The sequence below is a fragment of the Pseudonaja textilis genome, chromosome 1 (assembly GCF_049901715.1).
Source record: "Pseudonaja textilis isolate UNSWEBS1 chromosome 1, rPseTex1.2, whole genome shotgun sequence".
Classification (NCBI taxonomy): Eukaryota; Metazoa; Chordata; class Lepidosauria; order Squamata; family Elapidae; genus Pseudonaja; species Pseudonaja textilis.
The window spans coordinates 245,916,545-245,930,671 of record NC_141990.1 but is presented as its reverse complement, the minus strand read 5'-3'; the positions used below and the strand labels follow the sequence as shown (position 1 = coordinate 245,930,671).

Below are 14,127 nucleotides of genomic sequence, written 5' to 3'. Positions count from 1 at the left end.
CGGTTCTCTTTTCAAACAATTTGTTCCCGACAAGAGTGCAGAGTCATTCCTCTTCCTTTTATAGAGTAGCAGCTAATTACTGATCTGCCCTCCTCCTGTGCTCCCGTTGGTTTCTTCTGACATCCACCCAGTGATTATCTAAATTATTACTTACACCTGAAGACTCCATAAGTTCCTCATTAACAACCGTTCCCGGCTGTTAACCTGATTGAGAAGCCGAGAAGGTTGAAGGTTCAGGCCGGTCCTGCAAATCAAATGTCCTCCCTTGTAACATTCTCATTCAAAACTGCAAGCAAAACTGTTAAGATTCCTTTTGAAATTCAACAGTCATTTCACAATCAAATCAAACTAAAGGGAGTAACGTTCCCTGGTTCTGACGTCAATCCACGATCTAACAGTCATCAGATTCAAAGTTCCTAACAGGATTGGACCTTCCAATCACAACAGTATAAGAGTTTATCAGGAACAGCATAAATAATATCTCATCCTTCTAAGCAAAACCTGACATTGGCCAGCTAAAAAGCTACTTTGGATATAACACAGTAGATTGATTCTACTTTTTTAAAAAAAGGCAATTTTTCCTCTTACCCAAGAGGAGCTTACCCAAGCTCATAATATAAAGTATATTTTGAACTCCCTGATCTCCTGCCCCCCCCCCCATTACTGTCTTTCATAATGATTGCTGATGAAGAAACTACTGTGGTTCTTAGCCTGTATATATTTTCACCAGTTAAATTGGTCCAGTGAATAATTATGAAAAAAAGTTTTATTGACATGTAATCCTATGTATATTTATTTGGAAATAATTCTATTAAGTTGAAACCATAATGGCAAGGTTCTCACAGCAAATGAAGCCAAAATTAAATAAATTACATTTGGCTGAATATTTTTCATTCCACAAAAATATGTTTGGGTTGCTTCCTTAAATTCTCAGTACATAAAAAAAATGTTCATCCCTATGAGAGCTGATGAATTTAGAAAGTATTATTGCATGACTTAAACCATGACAGGATTTGGCTAACTTAGTACTTAGTGTGGTTTATATAAATTAGTGTTTTTGTTAAGAAACATTAAAGCCTTCTCTAGTTAGTTCATCCTGTGGGAAGACTGCTTGTGAAAAACAGTACCGTGAAAAACAGAGGATGTTCCCAAGTTACAGATTACATTAAAAAGTGGGTTTTGAGAGTGAGAGGTTCATGAGCAGTATGGCAGTCATACTGAATTTTGTCTTTCTAAGACCCCTGTGGCTCAGCCAGTAGCATTCCAGACAATCTCTTGATCATAACAAATAGTTTGCAGAAAAATAGCAGTGAATATTTTTTATCATCAAGCATTGTTCATATTCTATTCTAGATTCAACCCTCTTTATATTTGCTTTGGTTCTGTCAAAACTAAGAAATGATGCATTTGAAACATCTAATTCTGAATGAGACATTTAATCCTTTTTCTGAAATTTTACTTTACTAATTGCTGATGTCTTAATGTTTTTTTATTCTCGACACAAGTTAACTTGTTCTTATTATAGTACTCTTCATATTCAGTTTCTATTACATATTGTTTTCCTTTACTATTTTTTTAATCAGGCATTGACTTTGTGCTGTAATGTCTTTGATAGATTGAAACATCAGTGACTATTGTTAAATTCTATATTCTTTGATTTTTGATTCACAGTGTTTTGGTTTTTGTGTTATGGAGATTCAGGTCTGTTTTTTTTTTTTTTAAGTTCCTTGAAATCTGCCTTATATTTTGTCTCAAACCCAGAACACCCCCAGTATGTTAAAGCCATCAGCTTTCAGTAGTTCTAATTTACTAAGCACATACTAAGATTAATACAATCAGACGGTAATAGATATATTTTGTTCTGTTCTTTAAGCATTTATATGTTTTGTTGTGAGAGAAGATATTGGATTGATATACTAGTTGCCCACCTTAGTGTAAAATTTTTGTTTATCATTTTTCCCAAATTATGTATTTCTAAAATAATTATGATTACTATACAACTCCCTCCTTGTGCTGGTGAGGTACATAGAGATAAAGTTATTGTGTGCATTTAAGACGATGATTTGGTCCTTTAGGAATGTATTGCAAAAGTGAATAAAAATTAACTCATTAAAAACACAGAATTTTTGTATGGTCAGTTCAGTCTTCAGATAGATGCATCTAGAGGCTGTTTTTCCCCTCTGGCCTCATTTCTGCAAAATAATAAATCATCATAGTTATCAAATTACTCAGTTATGTAAACCTTTACTTATAATATGTCTGATGCTGATGTTTTTCTTTTCTTTTGATCGAAATGAAGATAGAAAGCATATGACTTAATTCAGAAAAAATGTTCCAAAATTGGTTTTATTTAGATGTAATTAGGGTTGTCTTCTTTCTTCTTGTTCAGACTATTACTGTATAACTTTTGCCAAATACCCATCTCACTGCAATATTAAAAGGACATACACATTTTTATTTGGGGGGCATTTCTCTAACCTATTTAGTGTTTAATTCATAGCAAAACACATTTGTGGTGTGGGTTTTTAGTATTAGAAATTCTCAACATACTTTTATAATTAACTATGTTAATTTAACAGTTCAGAAAAAGAGTGGAAAAATATTAAAGTGTTCAGGAGAATTATATATATATATATATATATATATATATATATATATATATATATATATATATATATATATATATATATATATATTATGTTTCTGAGGTTCTCATGGTATTTGTATGTGGATCTTTGGTTGTTGGGTTTTCTCCCGCGTAAGATTCGAAGTATCTAGGCAACGTTTGATGAAGTCTCATTCATCATCTTCAGGCTTCTGTCTTCTTCCTTTTAACTGCTAGTGGGGGTGGGACTTGATTGGGTGGGGCTTGGCTGTGTTCATGAGAACACACCCCCACCCAATCAGAACACAGCCAAGCCCCCACCCAATCAAGTCCCACCCCCACTAGCAGTTAAAAGGAAGAAGCAGCTGCAATCTCACATCACTCTGAGAAGCAAGAGCCGAAGACAGAAGCCTGAAGATGATGAATGAGACTTCATCGAAGCGTTGCCTAGATACTCGAATCTTACGCGGGAGAAAACCCGAACAACCAAAGATCCATATATATATATATATATATATATATATATATATATATATATACACACACATACATACATACATACATACATACATACATACATACACATACATACATATATATGGCATTCAGCTTTGTTCAGGTATTTTCCACGTCATTGTAGTTGTGCTTTTAAAGTTGTAGCAATGTTTCGTCAGAATCTCATCTGCCATCATCAGGCTTCTGTATAGTGTTCATCTGTGAGTCAGACTTTTACAGTGGTTTCAGAAGTCTGACTCACAGATGAACACAATACAGAAGCCTGATGATGGCAGATGAGATTCTGACGAAACGTTGCTACAACTTTAAAAGCACAACTACAATGACGTGGGAAAATACCCGAACAAAGCTGAATGCCATACATGTAAGTACCAGCGAAAACTTGAGAATATATATATATATATATATATATATATATATATATATATATATATATATATATATATATATATAAATAAATAAATCCATCCAGTTTAGTAGTTAGGGCACTGGGCTAGAAATTAGGAGATTATAAAATTCTAGTCCTGCCCTAGGCATGAAAGCCAGCTAGGTAACTGGGCCAGTCATTCTTTCTCTCTGCACAACACACTTCACTGAGTTGTTGTGAGAAGAATAGGAAGGAGTATTAGATATGTTTTCCACCTTGAGATATTTTAAAAATAATAAAGATGGGATAAAATATCTAATATAGATGTATATGCCTATATATGCACATACATATATTAGATGTATATTCATAACAAGTCAAATATAATAAAAGTAGATCAAGAATATGAACAGTGTGTTGGTACCCAGATCTTGTTCCCTGTTTCTTCTTCTTGTGCGGTATCTGTCATTGGACGTTGGCGATCCCTGTTTAGCATATATAAAATGAACTATTATTCCAATATCACAAATAACACTCCTAAACTAGGTTGCCTCCATTCTGTTTCTCTGATTTTAATTTTAATGTTGTCACTGAAGAATGTTTTATTTGTCTCCATTTTGAATTATTTTAAAGTTCTACATCTTTCAACATATCAGTGTCAGAGTGACAGGTTTGTACTTTCCTTGTTTCTCTTTTCCTCAGATAGGGATATTTGCTCCCAGAGATTCTCACAAATGAAATATAAACATTTGATTACTTCTGGAATGCAGTTCATTTGACCCTTAAGTTCTAAATTCATTCAAAGTAAATAAACATTTCTATCAGTCTTGGACTTGTATCCTGCTGCTTTATTCTGATTTCACAACTGCTAGGTGAAATATTTAGTCATCTTTTCAGAAAAATCTGAGCTAAAATAAGGGTAGTACTACATTTTCTTTGTACCCAAACAGTTGGCATAGTGATTTTTTTCCTCTTCCTTTTATTTTGAACATATCCAAAAGCTTGCTTGTTTTTCTTCATATCCATTATCAAACTGAACTCATTGTAAGCGTTAGCCTTTCTGAGACCATATTTTAAACACGTGTGTGTGTGTGTGTGTCTTTGCTGATTTAACCTTCTTTCCACCTCCTATATCTGTCCTTTCCCTTTCCCTTATTTACCTTCTTTTTGTATTGAGTACAAAAGCTGTGTGCTGAAATAATATATGTAAGCTAACATTAAATGAAAACTTAAATTATATGGACACACTGATCTATAAATTTAGTCTTGCATGCCTCAAGAAGTAATTTTTTGTTTAGTTTATATAGTTGCATAAACAAAATATGAAATAGGGAGTGACGATTGTGTGCCAGCTAATATAGACTAACTTAAAAATTCCTGGCTTAATCATATATACTGTATATAGAAGATTATTGTCAGAGAAAAAATTGATCTAATATAATTTTGATATAAACTACTGCAGTAGAGATGTATGCTAGTATGTCAACTAAGTGGCAGTATTTAACAAAATTTGGAGCATTGGTATTTTGCCATAATTGAAGAGAATACATCTGTGCCATGGGGCTTAATAATATTGTCAAATGCAAAGGATGATACCTATGTTATGATAGCCCCTTTTCTTTCATATGACAGTCATGCTTCTGGTGCATTAGTTGTAAAATTAAAAACTTTAATATGGAAATTATAGTTATATAACAATGATGATTTAGATTTGAATGATATTTACTTTTAAGTTTTTTCTTAATTAGGATTGTTCCTAAATAATACTGTGTGAAATATTATTTTTTATATTTACCATTAAATTTTACTTTTTTAATTGTTTAGAGAACTAAGCATCATTTTGGGATTTGAAACTAGTTTTTTGTCTATTTGGGAAACAATACAGCCATCTAATGACTATGACTTTTGAAATAATTCTTTCAAAACTGTATACATGGTAAGATAAAAGGGTGATCACTTTGCTGTAATTTCATGTATATCAGCTTTGTAAGGGGAATTTCTTTTATATGCATGGAGCACTTGTATAGAATTTTTGTGATTGATTTATTGTAGAAGATCATGTCCCTAAAAGAGAAATTGCCTTCATAATATACACTGAAATAATTTACACACTCACAGGAATACAGACCACACATAGATAAATGGTTTATCATATGCAGAATTAACAGTTTTACTCCTGTGATAAATGCTGCTTTGTCCAGATTTCCATCCAAAGTTTGGTATATCTTGACAAACCTTGGAGAAAACATGGAATATTTTACAATTGCATTGAACATTGGAGGCACTTGACTTAGTCTTCTCCTTTAAACTCACGAAAGGGGCTTTTTGGTTTGAATCTGCTTCTGGGATACTTGGAAAACCTACAAGGATCAAAAACACCTCCCTGTCTTTCTTCTGCTTAGAGATCTAAAGACTGATTGGGGCTTGCTCTGTATTTTGCTTCTAGAGTCCTGAGTGTCTTTCAAAATTGAAGTATTACCAAGAAATGGGCATTGGTAGAATTACCTGAGAACGCCCTTTCTATATGCACTGCAAGAGTGTCCAGGAAATGGGTATGACTCCTCCTACTGATGTCATAGAGCTGGGTCTGCCACTATAAAACCAATTAGCCTTAGCTGCTCGCCATCTTTTAGGCGAAGATTCTTGACAGACATAATGTGTCTCTGGAAGATAAACCAACAAATTAGAACCAAACACCCCCCCAGATGAACTAGGACGGGCTGCACACCCTTGCAGCGTATATAGAAAGGGCATTCTCAGGTAATTCTACCAACGCCCATTCTCATACACGCTGCTAAGAGTGTCCAGGAAATGGGACATACCAAAGCTCGCATGTCCATGGGAGGGCCAACATCTGGGCAGGTCAGTCCGACTATGGAACCACCTGCTGAAACACCCTCTATCCAAAGGAGGCGTCCACCGAAGCAAAGAAATCCAGCCTATAATGACGTATGAACGGTGATGGCGACGCCCAGGTAGACGTCCTGCAAATCTCCTCCAGTGAAGCCTGCATAGACCAGGCAGCCGAAGTAGCCGCGCTTCTAGTGGAGTGGGCCGTGATGTTTGTAGGCACTGGCAGGGACAAAGCTTGATAGGCCTTGGTGATGCAAGATCAAATCCACCTCCCAATCATTGAGGGAGCCACCTTGGTACCCGAGGAGGTGGGATGAAAGGACACAAACATGGCCTCTGATCGTCGGAATTCCTCTGTTCTCTTGATATAAATCTTGAGGGCTCACCTTACATCCAGCCTGTGCCACCTACGCTCCAACTCATGTTGTGGGTTGAGGCAAAAATTAGGCAACACCACCTCCTGCGCCCGGTGAAACCAGGTATTCACCTTAGGAACAAACGTGGGATCTGTTCTTGTGGAACACACAAAGATCTTGCTTAATGGAAAAAGCCACCAACTCTAACAACCTCCTGGCTGAAGTGATGGCCACCAAAAATGCCACCTTAAAAGTCATCATTTGAAGAGAAACTGACTTAAGGGGTTCAAAGGGAGGCCCATAAGTGCCTGTAGATCTGAAGGGAGATCCCACGTGGGAAATCTGTGAACAACAGGAGGACGCAAGTTAGTCGCCCCCCTTAGAAACCTTCATATGGAGGGATGATGAAATAAGGAATCAAAACCCTCCCAGGCCAAAACAGAGGACAGAGCCTCCACTTGGCGGCAAAGAGTATTGGGTGTGAGACCCTTATCAAGGCCATCCTGGAGGAAACTTAACACCTCCACAACAGATGCCAAAAAAGGCATAACAGCAGACTTGGCTGCCCATGAGTAGAAGACCTTCCAGGTAGCATCGTAGATGCGTGGGGTGGAAGGCTTCCAGGAGGCCTGAATGGTGTCAATCACCCTATCAGAAAATTTGGCCTTCTTCAAAGTCTGCCGCTCAAGCGCCAAGCGGTTAGCCGGGACCACTGAGGATCCGGGTGGATCAAGGCTCCCTGATGCAGGGAGATCATGTCGTCCGGGATCCTCCACGGCTGGGCCACAGACAGATTCACCAGATCTGCAAACCAGGGTTTCCTGGGCCAATGGGGGGGGGGGGCAGGAGAATCAGCTCTGCCTGTTCCTCCAACAACTTCTGGATTACAGCCGGAATGACCGGAAGAGGGAGAAAGGCATAAAGGAGACCTGGAGGCCAACAACTCCGAAGCGTGTTGGTCCCCTCCGCTCCCTGGGTTGGAAACCTGGTGAAAAATCTGCTTACCTGAGTGTTGAGGGGAGTGGCAAATAGGTCCACTGCCGGGGAGCCAAACCTGTGGGACAATGTCAGAAACAGTGAAGGGTGGAGGCTCCATTCCGAATGGATGACCCGGGACCGACTCAGCCAGTCGGCCTGGAAATTGTCGACCCCCGAAATGTGATCTGCCTTGAGGAAAAGCAGATGCTTCTCTGCCCATCTCCCCAGGCGTTCCGCCTCCCTCATGAGAGCCCTGGACATGGTGTCCCCCTGTCTGTTGACATGAGCCTTTGCGGCCACATTGTCTGTCATGACTAGGATGTGGCAACCTGTCACTCTGTGTTGGAAATGCTTCAGGGCCAAGAAAATGGCCCTAAGTTTGAGCCAATTGATGGGGCAAGTCTTGTCTCCCTGGGATCAGCTGCCTTGAGCTATCTTGCCCTCTAGATGGGCTCCCCAGCCCTGGAGGCTGGCATCCGTGGTGAGCAGGGCCCTGTTTGCTTCCCTGAAGGGAAGGCCCCGCCCTACTGCCTGGGACTGCCACCATCTGAAGGAATGAAGAACCTGAGGTGGAACCTGCACTCTGATTGATGAATGGCTGGTGCCTGTCCTTTGGAATGGCAGCAGGAACCACTGAAGTGCTCGTGCATGAAGGCAGGCCCACGGGCCAATGCCAATGCAGGAGATCATCTTCCCAGGAGCTGAGACAGGAGAGACAGTGGAATGGTGCATTGTCCTCTGATCTGAATAGTAAAGGCATTGAGGCTCTCCCTGCGTTCTGGGGAGAGGAAAACTTGGCAGCGAAGAGTATTGATGATCACGCTGAGATGCTGCAGCGTGGTCGTAGGGAAGAGGTGGCTTTTCTTGAGGTTGATCGGGAAGCCGTGGTCTTGCAGGCACTGTACCATGATGCAAAGATCTTGATGGGCCGAACTGATGGACTGCAACTGAATCAGGATATCGTCCAGATAGCACTGGACCCTCACCAGAATAGCCCTCAGCGACGATGCCAGAACTGCCAGCACTTTTGTGAAGATCCTGGGTTCTGATGAAAGACCAAATGGAAGGGCCCGGTACTGGAAGTGGACATTCTGGTAACAGAAACAGAGAAACTGGTGGTGATGAGGCCAAATAGGTATATGGAGGTAAGCCTCTGTGAGATCGTACACCCTCTAAAATGGAATGCAGAGTTTGCATTTTAAAGCGGAATAAGCCTGTTTAGCTGTTTAAGGTCAAGGATGGCCCACCATCCCCCCAAAGGCTTCTGGATGATGATGAGTCGAGAGTAGAAACCCAGTCCTCGTTCCATTGGAACCATCTCAATGGCCCTAATTTCGACCAGGTGTTGAATGGCTGACTCCATGAGGTCCCATCGAGATCTGTCCCTCGAAGTAAGGCATCGAACAAAAAATCGTGGGGATGGAGATGTAAACTCAAGCAGCAGCCCAAACCGTACCGTTTCCAGTACCCAGGTGTCTGAAGTTGACTCCTCCCATCGAGAGGTGAAAAAGGCCAAACTGCTTCCGATGGGGGGGGGTCAGCCACCTCTTTACTTTGAGCAACGGAACAAATGACCTCCTCCCCCTCGAAAGGGCCGTTTACCTGAGGCCTGTTGTTGCCTGCCCGAAGCCTCAGGATGTTGGTCTTGGCATTGAGGGAACAATCTCTGGCCTCTAGAGAATCGCGATGCGGATTCAGATCTGAACATAGCTGGTCGATATTCTGACCTCTTCTCTGCTGTAGAGATAACTTTTCTCTTGTCCTTGGTTTCGATCAAGTAAGGCTCCAGAGCCTCCCTGAACAGCTTATCCCCTGAGCAGGGAACCGATGCCAACTTCCATTTGCGCCTCACATCCGACTGCCAGTTCCGAAGCCAAAGGAGTCGCCTGGTCGGCACAGAGGAAGCCATTGCCCTGGAGGCGAATTTGGCTGGGTCCAAGGTCACATCAGCCGTAAATTCTGCAGCCGCAATTATTTTGTTAAGATCCTGGTGAGTCCTGGAATCAGTGGCCGGGAGTATCTTGAAGCTGATGGAGCCATCGCAATGAGGATCTCATGAAAAACGAGGCAGCTGTAGATGCCCTGGTAGCCCATGCTGCAGCCTGGTGGGTGCATCTGAGGGTTTGTTCAGACCTCCTATCCTCTGCCTTAAGCACATGCTCAGGCTCAGTGGGTGTGCCTGTTGAGGAGAAAGAGGCCACCACCGGGGCATCTAACATAGGGACAATGAGGGCATTGGCCAAAGCTGGTCCCACATTGTAAAACCGCCTATCATGCAATGAAGGCCATGGTCCTGCTCCTGGGGAGATACCCTGTTCCCTAACCAGATCCAGGAATGTGGTGGGAGAAAGGAGAATCTCAGTGTGAGTCACTGGTTTTGTGAACAGAGAATCACTGTGGCCTGGAGGGGCCATCAGGCTCAGGGGCCACTTCCTCAGCTGTCAATTGTGCCATTACCAAGGCTTTGTGTAAGAGAGGTTTGAAAAGGGAAGGTTTGAAAACTCCAGTAGAGGAAGGCTGATCAGCTTTAAATGCTTCCTCCTCGGACATATTGCGATCAACAATCTCACCCTCTTCCTCCTCAGAGTGAGAGTAGTGACTGTGATCAGAAGGGTTAGTATAATCTTCCTCCTCCTCCTCCCCCCAATCAGAATGAGCTGGCTGATGGCTAGGGAAAACTCTGAAAGAAGGAGCCACCCCTTGGGGCAAAGAAGGCAACAAGGACTGACCTCCTTGAGGAATTGCTGAAGGAATTGCTGAAACCCCTCAGTTATACCCTGTCCGATGGTGACAGCCACCATATCCTTGATGTCATCATGGCAATGGCCTGAAGGGGGTTCCGAGGGACGCATACTAGCAGTCATAGGAGTATAAGTAGCTGTTGGCATAGGCCTGTGACCTGCTTGTACCCAGTGACCCAATGGAAGGGAAGGTCCTGGGCCCCAGGATGCCTGTTTGGAAGAAGGACCCTTCTTACTCAAGTCTTAGGGTATATGCTCCCCCTCCACCTTCTCAGGGGACCAATCTAAAGGGTGACTAGCAGAGGTAGAGGCCACTCCCCTCCCCCCCTTGCAGACATATCAGGGCAAACCTGCAGCTCCCCAGGCTGGGAGGACTGATGAATCTGATCTCTCATCTGCGCAAATGTCTTTTCAAACTGCTTTTTGAAAGCAGCATGTCTTCTCAGCCCTAAGCTCTGATTTGGAACTCTTTTTAGGAGCTAGGGCTTTGGCTTTGATTTTAGCAGCCACTTCTCTGTTTGTAGAACGCCTTTGTCTTTCCTTGTCTTAAAAGGGGCTGGACGATCACAAAGTTCTTCTGGCCCCATGGAGGCTGCATGTGAGGCTTCCTTCTCCATTACGCTAACAGGACAGACACAGGAGGCGCTGAGAGCTTCCCCACTTTAAGTGCAGCTTATAGCGAGGGCCAAATGAGGTCTAAGGCTGTGAGACCCGATTGGTATTCACCAAGGAGAAAATGAAAACAAAACCTTCTCCCAAATGGCTTGCTTGCCACGTGCGGCAGCCCAGGAACAGCCTCAATGCTCTCATAGCTCAATAGGTCCTGCTGCCCCCGAGCTGCTTTGCTCTAGCCTGAAAAGCTGCAAAGTGGTGAAATTCGATCCCCGGAGTCAGCTGTGAAGTGGGAAGAAGAGCGGCAGCGCCTTCTGACCTTTGGCTGCATTGGAGGCTCGTTAGAACTCTCCCTGTAGCTGCAGCTTGCAGGCAGCGCTGAAGCCTCGACACTGCCAGAGAGCAGATTCCCCGCCCTCCTGAAGCCTTTTCTCAACCAGAGCCCCAGGAGCAGCAGAAACAACGAGGGAAAGAAACCCTTCTCAAGTATCAAGTAAACTCTTTTAAACTTGTGCAATGCTCAGACTATCTTACAGAGACTAAGCTCTAAGTCAAGAGCTGAGTCAAAAAGATGGTAAGCAGCTAAGGCTGATTGGTTTTATAGTGGCAGACCAGCTCTATGACGTCAGTAGGAGAAGTCATACCCATTTCTTGGACACTCTTAGCAGCGTGTATGAGAAAATCCTTCCTCTTGCTTGAAGGCCATGGGTCCTTTGACTCATGTTTTTCAGACCTAAAAATGCTTTCTACAGCTACCTTGTGAAGTCAGAAGTATATTTCTGGTTTGAAAAGGAGATTTGCCTATGAATCTCTTCTAGATCCTGTATGCATAATATTTTAGAAATTGGTTTTGTGTGTGTGTGTGTGTGTGTGTGTGTGTGTGTGTGTGTGTGTGTGTCAAGTGGATATTCAGCAGGTTCTGTCCAGTTCTGGAGAACTGATAGCGGAAATTTTGAGTAGTTCGGAGAACCGGCAAACACCACCTCTTGACCGTCCCTGCCCCCATCTATTCTCTGCCTACTGCGTCCCAGCTGATCAGCTGGGTCTTCTTTTTTTGCCCTGCACAGGAAAAGGGAGCTGGAAAACAGGTGAGTGGGGTGGGGAGGGAATGGGATTTTGCAGTAACCTTCCTCCACCAAGCTACCCTCGCCCACCAGCCACACCCACAGAAGTGGTAGTAAAAAAAATTTGAATCCCACCACTGGTAAGTGTGTGTATTGCAACGCTATTAAAACTGAGATATTCATAAATTTAGCAATGCAGAATAGTAAAATAATACGTTACAAATTACTCTGAAATATAAAAAAGCAGTTATTTTCTATTTTAGACTTGTTAACTAAATTACAGTACTTGTGTATTTGTGCAAAAGAATCCTAAATTCCAATATTCTATACTCTTGAGGATCAGTCATTGCTCAATCATTAAAGTCTAAACTTGTAATATTAATCTCTCTCACTATGTTTTGGTTAATTGACATTTTCATCTATGTGTGTGTTGTCTTTCTTTTTAATTGCCTTTTGAAGTTTAAACTATGGAGGTGGACATTCATCACACTCTGAAGCGGATCTTCTTAGACAAACATATACAGCTTCTCAGCAGCTTCCTGTGTACACTACCACACCCCATCCTTCTGGTAATAATAATTTATGAAATAGATGCCTTTCTTTTAAAATAGTTGAGAGCTGACAAGTGATAGAATACATTTCAGGAGAATTGTTGAGATATATGTTGATATACCTGTTATACCTGCTGCTAAAAAGTTTGGGAGGGAAAAATTTCTCTGACCGCACTTTGTTTCCTGGAGCTCTAAGCATGGGGATTTACAGAAGGGTGGAATTGGAGAAAATTGTCCATACCTTCCTTCCCTTCATTCTTCAGTTAATAATGCGCTAAATACAACATAAATGAAGGTTTCTGTAGATACTTTGTAATATTATTGGATATTTCCTCTCTTTATTTCTTTCAGCAACTTGTATTGTTAAGTAAACTGTCAGAACATTGCAATGGAGCTTTTTAGCCATTACCAAAACTCAACTACAATGTTGTGATTGAATATTTTGATTAGATATTTAAGTGCTGAAGTATATCTAGTATAAAGCTCATATGTGATGTACTTATTCTTATAGGTCTTCCTGGAATTTTTGATAATACTACGCACAGTAGCAATAGCAACACTAAAGAAACATCAGTCATGAATTTTCTCTCTGCAATTGAATCTCGCAATACTCCGACTGTTTCTTCAGGAACAACTCTTTTACCACAATTTAGAGCACCCACATGGCAACCAGGTGACATATTCCTAATATTTTGGTAATCATTTCAATATATCTCTCTGTAAAAATTATATAACATTGGCTTAGATCTAGAGCCATTCATCTCTGAATAGGAAGCTTCTACTATTCAGGGAAGACTTACTTCACTGGATTGGGGATCATTGTTTATTTCTATTATTATCTACATAGAATATGATCTATGTAGGCTTGGAGGATTATTCTAGAGAGAAGACAACTAAGAAAATTTGTGATTGTGATGTTGGAAACAGATGAAGAAATTGCAAAACTGTCAATGCATTCTACTGCGGGAATATATTTAGCATAATTCTACTTACTGGTGACATAACAAAATGCGAAGCAAAAAATGGGATGGGAAAGATTCCTGTCTCTTATAAAATAACCTTTAATAGCTGAAACTGTCAAGATAGAAACCAGTGCAACTAAGGCTGGTGTGAATCATAATGTCAGCAATGATTAGATGCCTTCCTAGCTCCAGGTTGGGAAAAGGATGATCAAAAGTCCATTGATCATGAGGGTGGAAAGAAAAGGCTAAAGTATTAAACATTGGGACAAACAAACACATAAGGTTTTATTTATTTGTCAAATTTATGTGTCCCTCTCTCACGAACTGATTCTAGGCATTGTATAATAAAACTAGCGATTAAGGCATTCTATAAAACCAGTTAAAACAATGAACAAATAAAAGCAAGATTGTAAGAAGGAAGCTATTAATGCAATTTTGCATACACTTAACTTCTGGATACTCTTCAAGGGCAGCCTCATATAGGGCAAGTTACAGTACGGGAGGTGACCAGGTCATGAGTAT

The 14,127-nt window shown here is 41.2% G+C and overlaps 1 protein-coding gene across 3 annotated transcripts in view; it reads left to right on the top strand.

The window, feature by feature from the left end:
* Positions 1-14,127, top strand: part of QSER1 (glutamine and serine rich 1) — a 57,034-nt gene that overhangs the window by 17,873 nt on the left and 25,034 nt on the right. For all 3 annotated transcript variants that reach the window (XM_087921188.1, XM_026705967.2, XM_026705975.2), the window contains exons 2-3: positions 12,552-12,661; positions 13,155-13,316. In XM_087921188.1, the coding sequence (XP_087777314.1) occupies positions 12,552-12,661; positions 13,155-13,316 (272 nt within the window). The remainder of the gene's footprint in view (positions 1-12,551; positions 12,662-13,154; positions 13,317-14,127) is intronic.